A 12,172-nucleotide genomic window follows, 5' to 3' on the forward strand; every position below is an offset into this window, starting at 1 on the left:
TTCGCCACTCTCACTAATCGCATTATATCATCAAATGCTGTGTGCTTATCATTCATTATTTTTATTTTTATTAAAGGCTGCAGCAGAAGCCAAAGCCAAGGCAGCGTCTGCAGCTAAGCAGGTAGTTTATTATCTACATTTATATCACATAAGTTTTATAAAGTTGACTTCTATAGAAACTTTAAAGAAATTTGGTTATGTTTATTATTGTTAAAATTCCTGTCCAATTACTTTGCTTTCACCGCTTATGAAAGATTTCTATCTGATATGTCTTATTTCTCTAGAATTATTCTTTAAAAAAAAATTCCAGCATTTATTGTTGAGTGAAAAAATTTTTTTTTGGGATGGACAAGAAGAATGTCCATTTATTTAGAAATTTGTCTAGAAAAAAATTTAATGTGAAAAATAAATATCCTGTATCCTGCAACAAGGCAACAATCCAAGCTTGAGGTGAAATTACCAGAAAAATAATTTATCCAAAATTAAAGAACCAAAATTCTTTACAGTTCAAAGTTCATCATGATCCTCAGTGTCTCAAGTCTTGGTTTGAAAAAATATAACGTGTGAAACATAACTCTAAAATGTCTTGGTTAAAACAAATTTCTGTCTTTTTTTCTGTTCTATGTAAACCTAAGATAATAATAATGTACAGTAGACTCTGTATAAAGCATTTCTGTATGTTATTGTGCTGAAAAGTTAATATGTGGAGCTTTTCTAACTTTTCTGACTCTTTATTAACCATTTTCTTCCTTTATTACTCACAGCCCTCACTCGATGAGTCCCAAGCCCTTGACATTCTGTCCGGTAGCTTTGTTTCTGAAAAGCCTCCAGTGACTCCACCTGCACCTCAGTGTCAGGCTCCTCCTGCAAACACATCTTCCAGCCAGAAGGTACTCAGCCTCAACATGAATCTGCATTTAATCAATGAACATTAATGACTTAAAAAAAAAAAAAAAAAAAAGGTGCTTAATGTCCGTCACATTTAATGTTTGCCTCCTTTGGCCAGGAGTCAGGTCCAGTATTGGACAAACTGGCAGCTTCACTGCTACCAGGAGATTTCCCTGACACGAAACCAAGTGACAGCAAACGAAAGGTGCTTTTCTGTTTACTAGACACTTTGTGCACCTATATGAATACACAGATGCAGCCTTATAAGTCATAAACAAGTCCTGGAGCCATGGGACTTCTATTAGCCTTTTCTAGCATTTGTTTAAAAAGATTCGTGAGTAAACACACGCTCGTCTTCCACACAGATCATTTTAGTTCATATTAGTTTATTTAGGGGACTCTGTCTGGTTTCAGGGTAAAGGTGGAAAATCTAAATCTGCACCAAAGGTAGGTTATGACTGCACCTAAACACAGCTGCGGTGCAGGTCCTAACAGTATGCGCTGAATATTCATTTTACTCTCACTGAAAATAATTGCATGGAATATTATGCATGAACTTCATGCTTTGGCAGTTCTTCACATCAGCTGCACTCTTTTAATTGTGAATTCATTTTTCCTTTTTTGGTTTCCGTAGAAATAAGTCACAGTGCAAACTAGACTGTTAGATTAAAATCGTAAGTATCACACAATGTGTTGGACGCAGCTCCTTCGTGTAATTTACTGCAGTATGATGCCTGTATCCACATGACCAGGCCAAAGAGGTGCAGCACCTCATATTGAGGCTTGGCCATTTTTCTTTTTCCAAGATGTAATTAAAAAAAATTTGATTTAGATTTGAGGTCCAACCCACATGTGAATTTGAAAAAGATCTTGTTAAACACTTCTGCACTACATTCTAACACTTTCTGCTGAATTTCTGCTCCTACATCCTAAGAGCACCTTAATTAATGGAACTGGCCACTGGACCTTTGGAAATGTTGTATTTATCTCTTTAAACTCCACCCGGAGTCAAAACTGCAGAAATTTCTCCAAATCTTTGAATAAAATGTAAATGTTTTAATGTGTAAGCACTCTGAATGATCTGCGTAAGCAGTATGATCCTGCTTAACATTCAGTTAAAGGTGAATGCTCTTATCAGTGGATTTAAAGGTGGGATCAGTGATTTCTAAGTGTAAATAGTTTTTTGTGAATATTTATTCTTCCTCATATTCTGGCAGTTGTTAAATTATTATGAAAGAATAAATGAATGAATATATTAATAAAATGTCTGTTTAGAGGAAAAACAGGTAAAAACACAAATAATGTGGACCACCAACATCCAGCCAATGGGGACAAGGAGATGCCTGTTTTCCAGAGAACTCTCTGTCTTGGACTCAGCAATGAAGTTCAAATTTTGGCATGTGCTTTCAGGGGGCGTTGCTTTGGAGGCAACCTTAAAGGGATGGGCTAACTTCAGCTACCTTTTATTAAAATTCCCTGACTGTACCTTTAATACATATAATTATGGCCCCAAAATCCATTTATATTTTATAGACTGTATTTATTTTGCTCTTGCTCTGCATCTGCATTATTTTATACATTGCACTGCTGCCACATAATATAATTTTGGCCGTTTCCATAATTGCATGAATGAGAAGGTGTAAAAGTGTTCCTATTAAAATGGTCAGTGAGTGTATATACATGGCATGTTCATCAATAACTCTTTTGTCTTTCTCAGAAACCTGCAGAAGCTGATGTCCCAGTGATGGAACCCCTCCCCCCCAAGCCGAGCACTGACGTAATGTCCTCATCCCCCACAAAGAAAGGCGGGAAGAGCTAGATCTCACACACTAGTAAGCTGCAAATCTAAACCAAAAATCATATCAAAAATCAACTGCATATTAAAACAAATCACTTAACCGTAATTCTATGCTGTTTCAGGTTGCTACCAACACAAAGCGATACAGAGATGCCAATCCAAGAAGCTGCTCGAACGAATACGTACATATTATGTGTTGTAATGGTAGAAAGGTGTACAGAACTTTAACTGCAAAAACACATCCAGCACAGATGCTTTTAAAACACCAGCGCAAATTGTTCCATGTGTAAAAATCCGAGCACTGTTCTGGGATCAGCACATGCATTATCATGACAGGAAAAGCAAAAACTGCTCCCAGATCAGCATAAATACCCACACGTACATGAGCGCATGCTGATTGGATTTGAAGCTTAAATAAAAAGAAGGGCAATTATTTTCCATTCAGAACGATGGAAGGACGCTGATGTGCCTTAGTCGCTGTTATAGTTAAACATCTCTTTAAGAAATGGATTAGGAATAGTGTAATGCATGATTATTATTTTTTTTTTTTTTTTTTTGGGGGGGGGAGGCAATTTCTCTATAGTAATAAGTGTTATATTGTCACTCACTTATAGACACTAGTGTACAGCACTTCCACTTTGGTGTACTTGGTCAAGTTTACAGTATAGAGCTGTGTTAAAGGAGTGTGGAGTATGGATGATGGATGATCTCTGTTGAACTTCTACGATTCGATTATTTTGAATGATATTTGTGCAAAAGGGCTTTCCTGTGTATGCGTCTTTAGCCGGGCTGTCTTGTTTTGTACTTTTATTTTTATTATTATTGTTTTTTTGGTTTTTTTTGCAAAATGATCTGCTCAGCTAGAACCAGCCCATATAAAAGCAGGAGGTCTGAAAGAGATTACTGGCAAGCTTTACAAGACAAATGAACTTCCTTTAAGCACCAGTGAAGCTCTTATGTGGTTAGAGCGTATGATTCATATGCAACACCACCTGAACTTGTCCTGTAGAAGCACTATTATCTGTTGATCACAGCTTGAGAAGGATGTGGCAGACCAAGTATGAATCTTTGTTTCATTTTCATCTGAACTAACACCGCTTGGGTAAACAGCTACGCTAGTGTGTGCTATGTCCATTAAGACACTTTATTTTGCAAACTTGAGATACAGCTTTCGTCAAGATAAGTCTTCCATAAACATGCTATATTTTTTAGTCCTAATAGGTTTTTTTTTCACTTTGTCTTCCTGTTGTGGTGATATCACTTAAAATACTGTGCCTTTCTGCTGAAGTGCAATCTCATTTTAACCCAGGGACAGAGATATGGAGGTGGGATTATTTTCTGGTTAAATAAAAAAAGGATTTAAAAAAATTTCAATATGGTTTGTGAGTATTTCTTTAATTTTAACTCTTTAACCCTATATCTCTTGGTTTCTTATTCAGTTATTCATGTTAAAGCATATTATTCAGTAACTTCAGCGACACTAATAAGGAGAAATATGGAGATAAGAGCAGTCGTAATATTAAATAGGAGCCTGAAATTTAATATTTATCAATAGAAATGCTAAATAGTTGGCATAGCAAGAGTGATATGGGGAAAACTGTTACTCACACACACTTAATGGAAGATAGGCAGCTGCATTTGTCATTTCAGCTGCAGTTTTTCAGTGTTTCAGTCCATAATGTTCTACTGGGTTCACGCCTGAGATATGATTGGACAGCGTGGACTTAGTCTACTTTAATTTTCTCTTCCAAAGGAATTTTGCCAAAAGAGCACAATGGAGTAAATAATCCACCTTGTTTATGTTCATCACATTCCATCTCAGGTGATAGGGATATATCAGTGAAGCAGACTGAAAAATATCCGCCCAAATGCAGACCAAATCCTGACATGACTGTCACCGATAGGCTGCATGAAATCTACAGTCTGGGCTGGAAAGAAATCAGCCCCAGCATCGCTTCTTCATACCATTCTGTGTGTTTTTCCATTTGTGGTGCTGTTGTACTCGGATGTACTGCTTTAGGACATATGATAACAGCAAATAATCTGCCATAAATAGAACCTCATATTGATGGGGAATTTTTTTTACACTGCAAAAAAATATTTTAGTGAAAAAATATCTTTACAGGCAATATATCTTGTAAGATTATTCTAAATCATATATAAGATTATTCAGTCTGTTTTATTATTCAGACGCATTTATTCATTCTCTTAGATAATTGTGCTTCTTTCTAGAAATAAATGCTTCAAATTAGCAAAATTATCTGCTAATAGCTTGATAACAGCTTGAAATTACTAGCTGTGAGGAAATAAGTCTAAAAATCTTATATTTGGTTTATTGTAATCTTCTAATAGAAATATTAGATCAATTTGACTATATTCAAGATCTTTTCACTTGGTAAGATGTTATTTTTTGCAGTGTAGCCATGCCTACCTATTTTATAGGCATACCAGTTGGCCTTGGTTACAAGAGTGGAGAATATACAGTCTGGATCTGTCAACAGGTCATGAGACTTTAGGAACCACCTGGAGTAAGGTTGTATTATAAATGACTTGTCTTGTGTTTCTTATCCATTGTGTCAGAGTCTCAAAAAGCACCCCTTAGCAATACTGCAGTGGATAGCATTGTCACCTCACTGCTCCAGGATCTCAGGTTCTCAAAACCTCCCAAAAACATGTCGGTAGGTTGATTGCCGACTCTAAATCACGCCTAGTTGTGAATGTTTGTGTGTATGGTGCAGTGATGGACTGGTGTGTTCCATCCAGGGTGTATTCCCTCCATCACGCTCACAGGATAAGCTCTGGAGACCCTGACCTGCTCAACTCGGAATTCCTACTCGGAAACTTGGGGTGGTCTTCCTCCAAGTTCAGCAAGTGATATGAACTCAACATGGCTGCTCACAGCACAGCATCATTATCATCATTATCTTTAACTGAGGTATACTGTATATACAAGTGTTTGATTTAGAGTTTGAGGAGGTAAATATACATCACTCCTCACAGTTAGCAGGCTGGCTTGTTGCTAACAAAAGATGAACAATTGAGGCAAACATATATGTATACATATATATATATATATATATATATATATATATACATATATGTTTGCCTCAATTGTTCATATATATATATATATATATATATATATATATATATATATATATATATATATATATATATATATATATATATATATATATATATATATATATACATATATATATATATACATATATATATATATACATATATATATATATATATATATATATATATATATATATTTTTTTTTTCTCCACTTTGTAGCCTGAATGTACAGGGGTCGAAAATGACGTAATTCTGAGCTCCGACTTCCAATTTCAAGTCGAATGAGGTTAAAGCAGTGAATGAAAATAGACATATTACCTTTCCTGTGCTTTGAAACCATTTTGGTGTGTGCGTGTGTGTGTGTGTGCGTATATGTGGGTGTGTATAACTGAGGTGAGAGAGGAGGCTTGTAGGAGACAAGTATTTTTTTTTTTTAATTAATTTTATTTTTCTTTACCCATTTATATTAGAAGAGCATGGGAAATCCTACACTATACATAACTACATATAACTAAATACATGCAAATCTCAGAAACAGATCTTGTGTTATAAATGAATGATACTTTTATGCCAGTAGATGGCACCTGAAATACCAGAGAAAAAAAACAACACACAAAGGAAATACCCTACATTTATTTTTTTTTTTTTTTGCTGTTCTAGTGACCCATGCTCTTATAGTTTTCGGGTTTAAATAACAGATTAAAAGTGACTACATATACTACATTGATTTTTTATCTTTTTTTTTTTTTTTTGTCTAATACAAGTAGATATGAGTACCATGAAGGAAATACAATGCTTTACTGAAAAGAATGAACATAAAACCTTTGTGTATATGATAGAGCGACAAAAGAAAGGAAGAATAACAGGAAGAAAGAAAAAAAAAAGAAAAAAAGGACCAAATAAAAATGTTGAAAAGTTAATAACAGGAACTTTGCAGATGGCGGTGGAGTTTAAGTTAAAGGTTTAAATCAATAATTTGGTGCAAAATGATCCCAAAGGGCCAAATTTACTACAGAATGTCCTCCTTTACCCCAGCTATGGTTAATCAGGGAAAACATTTTGTGTCTGAAGTTTGCTTCTTTAGTTTGCATTGGAGTAAGAAGCCTAGTGTAAGTGAAGCGATTGCTATCAGTTTAATTTTGTGCAAACTGCACATCTAAATCATCATGTACTCGCTTCAGTACACATTTGCACATAAATAATCTTTAAAAATAGCAAAATAAGGTTATAGTTTTGAAAAAAAAAAAAAAACTAAAACTCTAACTATAAAGGAATCAAAATATTTCTAATCTATAACTTCAAATGTTGGGCCACACCTCCTACATGACACCAAACTGTTTATAGGTGGGAAGTTTGGAGGAGTTTTACTTTGTTTTCCTTAAGTGTATGTGAAAAGATTGGTAGCTATAGCTTTAAAACTATGGGATTACACACATTTACAAACAAAACAAAACAAATTATTATTATTATTATTATTATTATTATTATTATTATTATTATTATTATTAAGAAGAAGAAGAAGCCAAATTAAATATCTTAACAAGTACAAACTATCTATTAAAATTATCTACAAACCAAATCCAAATAGAGTATTTATGTTAAGCATTTCAAGGAATACTGCTTGCAGAAATAATTTTGTAAGAAAAGATCTGAGAGCTAGAGATTAGAAATGTAAATAAAAAAAAAAACAAATTGAAATGTTTAACACTATGTTTCTTGGTCACTGTGTCTAATAGTCTGGAGGACTGGGTAGAGTTTTGTGGCCTGCTGGTCTGCTTCGGGATCTGCAAATATGAATAATGCATATACTTAAAATATATACATATACATAAAATCATATACATAAAATATTCAATGCAGAGAAGGGGAAAATGTATGTTTAAACAGCTTACTGTTTTTTGTAATGGTGAGGGCATCGTCTTGTTCTTATACCTTGAGGAGATCAGAGAAAAATATTTTATTTGTTTTAATGTGCGGTTAAAGGATTGGCATTTCTCAAACCCAGCTGAAACTAAATACTCACTGAAATGTAAAAATAGATCCAGATAGATAGATAGATAGATAGATAGATAGATAGAATGATGATTTGGATATGAGCTTTCCGGTTACACTAACTCACACTACAGCCAATCAGATGGTCTCATTTAGTGGTGTTAAACCTGGGGCTGTTTTTATCTTTTCTGGTAAGGAGATGAAATAAAGTGTTTTAAGCGTGTTTTATAAGTCACAGGAGAAACTCTTTGAAGAAGAGTGTGTAACTGATGCACAAGGTATAAAGTCATAACAACAGGTTTAAGAGTTAAAAGTTCGCTCTTTTTGTAATACCAAAAAAAGCATTTCCTGTAATAGTGTACATTTTCTTAACTTTTGTTTGTCCTCTGTATCCATCACTCCAAAGTCAAATGTTTTTTGAGAATAGAATAGAATAAAAAATAAAGCATAAATGTTTCCTATCTTTTATGTACCATGAGATTTTGTGGTAAAATTTTTTTTTTTTTCTCATGTTGTTACTCAAAGGCAATGTGACTATGAAGCAGTCTATATATGGTGATGGTGGTGATGGTGATGGTGGTGGAGATGGTGATGGTGATGACGCTTACGATTGCAGTAAAGAATGGTGATGACCAGAATCAGGAGGAGAAGTCCACAGCCAGCAGCCAAAGGAATGAAGATGTGCAGCTCACAACCCAAAAGCACATCTAACCTTTCAGACTTTGTCCCTGATGTGGATACTGAACAAAATTAATGTTAGTGGTGGAACATGAAAAGTCAAACCTTTCCACACAAGATCTTCGTTTCTCCTCACTGGTGTTTGTGTACTTATTTATGGCACCTCACTTAGTGAAATTGTGTGCTTTATTAGTAACTAGAGGGCTGTAACACCCTGAATCCTTACATAATCTGCAAGCACCTTGTATCTCTGAGCATCTGAGCTGGTTTTATGAAGATCATCTGTCAGATATCGACATGGAAATGATCTAAACCTGGTAGCTTTTTCACCGTCAATGTAAACTTAATCTTTTCTTTATGTACGGAATTCTGTGCAGGAGTGAAGCTGCTGTGTCTTTACAAAATATGAATTATAGCTAACAACAACAATGGCAATAATAATAATAATAATAATAATAATACCTTTGGAATTCCGTCCACATGTCACTGCAGGTTTTGTCGTGATAGCCGCTTGCTGGACGGGGGTTGTTTGTATCTTCGGTTTGATTGTTGTTGGGACTGAAAAAATTATATATATGATCTACTATGTGCATATATTTCATGAATTTAGTACAAATTAAGTGTAGTACACAACGTTTCTAGAAAAACAGTACGTTTCAGACAAAAGTTCCTCATCAGCTGTGCTAGCAGAAAGCTTCTTAGACTGTAGGAGGTGAAACCAGTTAATATTTTATATTTAAAAATGTAAAAACTTGCTCTTCAGTTCATTTTCACTACATCTGTTAGGATTAGTGAAGTCCACTGCAGCTACTTCCTGGATTCTCATATATATCGGATTAGACATATTTTAAGATTAAACTGCCTTTTATGTCCAAGAAAGGCTTGGAAATATGGTTAGAGAATGTTATTAAGGTTCATAATACATATTTGAGCTTGGATGTAGTCTACATGTTTGGGATCGAGAACAACTCCTTCTGAGAGTGGACAGTAATTGTAGGCCTATAGGCTTGTCTCTACAGCAGAAAAAAAAAGTGTTGCATTAACACCTCTAGGTTTGGGTTATGTTTTACAGTGTTGAATTGTTTCCTAGTGAATTAACTCACTCTTACAATGTTCGTTTTGTGCAGCTGGACTAATATATAAACTAAAGTGTAGAGTTATCTATAGAGTCAACATTGTTGTTGTCCAAACTGCTGAAAAAATGCAGTTTGGTTTGATCAGCTGGCAAAACACAGGCCGAGCTGGACAAACTGGTAGACGGAAACGGTTCCTAAATTACTGCTATTAATGCAACATCACAGAACACAATTAGAAAATCGTATACATTTATGAATCACTAGTCAAGTAATTAGTTAAGAAGCTTGAAAATAACAACATCTGGCAAAAATGGTCTACCAGGTTGATCAGGTGGCAAAACACAAGCCGAGGTGGACAAACTGGTAGATGGAAACAGTTCCTAAATTACTAATGCTACATCATAGAACACAATTAGAAAATCTTAAACATTTATGAATCACAAGTCAGGTAATTATTTAAGAAGCTTGAAAATAACAACATCTGGCGAAAATGGTCTACCAGGTTGATCAGCTGGCAAAACACAGGCCAAGCTGGATAAAGTGGTAGATAAAAACAGTTCCTTAATTACTGCTATTAATGCAACATCATGGAACACAATTAGAAAATCTTAAACATTTATGAATCACAAGTCAAGTAATTAGTCAGGAAGCTGGAAAATAACAACATCTGGCACAGATAGTCTACCAGTCTGATCAGCTCTGCGTGTGTTTTGGCACCTGGTATCTGGCCAGCCCAAGCTGACATCTATGGTGCAGGCACTATGGTGCACTGTGAGGGAATGGTGCTGGCGTTATAAGCGCTTATTAGCTGTGCAGATGTTCACTAACCCACCTGTCTCTCCGCGCAGTTTGGTGGTGCCGCCGAACTGCAGCTCGTTGTTGTTGATGGAAACGCAGCTGTAAGTGCCGCTGTCTTTCTGCTTCTCAAAACTGGTTATTTCGAAAGATTTCTCACTCACAAAAAATTTATTTTTGTCAGATACTTTGCCTGAATTCTTACTCTTGCTGTATGTCGCAACGTACTCAAAGCCCTGGCCGTTTTCTTTCAGCCTGAGCCAGAAGACTGTTGCTGAAGAAGCCCCGACACATGTGAGCCTCTCATTTTTATTCTCCTCGACCACCTTCTCCTGAACAGCCCCTTCAACACCTAAAGACGTGAAAAGAAAGCGATTAGTGACCAAGTAACAAGAGCAATTTATATTTATAACTTATATAGGCCTATATATAGCTATTTAGGAAGAGGAAGCTGGCAAAATATTATGGTTTAAAAAAAAAGAAAAAGAAAAAAAAACGCGTATTGAGACGCAGGATGTTTCTAAAATTAAAAAAAAAAATCATCAAAAAATGAACATATTTATACTAATATACACTACTGAGAAGTTCAGTAAGTAGGCATAGTATATACATTATAGATTTATTTAAAACAAATTCATAAATTGACTGACAAAAATCAATGTTGGATTGAAAAAAAAGAAAGAAAAAAAAATTTAAACAAAAATGTTTACAATCCAAAATTAAAAAACGTTTCTTAAAATTAAAAACTATTATTACAATTAAAAACAAATAATTCGAATAAGCATTCTGTTTGCATTCAGCATTCAGTAATGTAATCTTCACATCTCTATTCTGTTTATATAAACTGAGTAACATCTTATAACCTCTTAAAACTCCAACACTCTATAAGAAGAAATCGCATTTCTTACCATGAAATAACAAAAACACGCAAAGAACACTCAAGATCTGGGTCATTTTCTTGTTTTTGTTGTTCGCACTTGTTTTTTCAGCTAATCCCAGCAGCTAGAGCATGAAGAGTGTGAAAGAGAAGCGCATAATGACCCTGATCTTCTCTCCTCCCTTTTCATTCTTCTTTTCATTCTCTTCTCATTTCTCTTTTACTCACTGCACTGTCTTTGTTAGATTTTTTTTCTGACAGACTAAGACAAAAACAATCTGTCAAAAAAAAATTCTGACATGGACTAAAACAAAAGAAATGGTATTTGAAATTTGAACTAATATTACTCAGTATATGTTAAACATTTAAAAAAAAAAAACCGACACACTTTTTTTTGATCATTTGATCACATCCAAATCTTCACACATAAATAATCACGTGTTTTTTTTTTTGTTTGTTTGTTTGTTTGTTTTTTGTTTTTTTTTGTCTCATGTCGTTTCACATAATCCTGTGATTGTTTTACATGAGTCGTTTATTTTCACATGATAACTTTTATATATATAAGCATTTGGGTTTATTTTTTCCACATGTGATTTTTCCCCCAAATTTATTTATTTTCAGATGTAATTTCTGATCACATTTTTTGTCACATGGTGTGATGGATTTTACTTGAGTTCACAGGTACAATTTCAGGGCATAACATGGAATAAAAGGAACTTTTTCATGCTTTTTTTCCCACATCACAATGATCACAAGGGCAGCATTTGTTAAAAGACGAACAATAAAACATTTAGTGATTATATAGTGAAGGTTTACTTTTCTTTCAGACTGGTGCATGGTTCTGCAACACTGCTGAAAAACAGAAACTCATTCCATTTCATGCACTCCAGTTTTAAATGCTCACAATCTAATGTCTGTATGACAAATCTGCATGTGTGTGTGCATGTGTGTGTGTGTGTGTTAAGACGTTTGATAATGCGCATA

General features: G+C 34.6%; 2 protein-coding genes across 34 annotated transcripts in view; one reads left to right on the plus strand and one right to left on the minus strand.

Moving 5' to 3' along the window:
• The window catches only part of cast (calpastatin), a 53,112-nt gene extending 50,198 nt beyond the window's left edge, over positions 1-2,914 (plus strand). For 31 of the 33 annotated variants that reach the window (XM_053240246.1, XM_053240256.1, XM_053240266.1 and 28 more), the window contains 6 exons: positions 77-121; positions 765-890; positions 1,007-1,093; positions 1,303-1,335; positions 2,606-2,720; positions 2,809-2,914. In XM_053240246.1, coding sequence (XP_053096221.1) covers positions 77-121; positions 765-890; positions 1,007-1,093; positions 1,303-1,335; positions 2,606-2,707 — 393 coding nt within the window. In that variant the 3' untranslated portion in view covers positions 2,708-2,720; positions 2,809-2,914. The remainder of the gene's footprint in view (positions 1-76; positions 122-764; positions 891-1,006; positions 1,094-1,302; positions 1,336-2,605; positions 2,721-2,808) is intronic. The other 2 variants (XM_053240245.1, XM_053240250.1) reach the window with 2 other exon arrangements.
• A 3,082-nt stretch (positions 2,915-5,996) lies between these two features.
• Positions 5,997-11,632, minus strand: cd8a (CD8a molecule). The gene is made up of 6 exons (XM_026929083.3): positions 11,220-11,632; positions 10,349-10,663; positions 8,903-8,998; positions 8,371-8,502; positions 7,663-7,702; positions 5,997-7,554 (listed from the first exon to the last, which is right to left on the minus strand). The coding sequence occupies exons 1-6, from the start codon at positions 11,263-11,265 to the stop codon at positions 7,500-7,502; spliced, it is 684 nt and encodes a 227-aa protein (XP_026784884.3). The 5' UTR covers positions 11,266-11,632; the 3' UTR covers positions 5,997-7,499.
• Between the last annotated feature and the right edge of the window lie 540 nt (positions 11,633-12,172).

Source organism: Pangasianodon hypophthalmus, chromosome 15, assembly GCF_027358585.1.
Source record: "Pangasianodon hypophthalmus isolate fPanHyp1 chromosome 15, fPanHyp1.pri, whole genome shotgun sequence".
NCBI lineage: Eukaryota > Metazoa > Chordata > Actinopteri > Siluriformes > Pangasiidae > Pangasianodon > Pangasianodon hypophthalmus.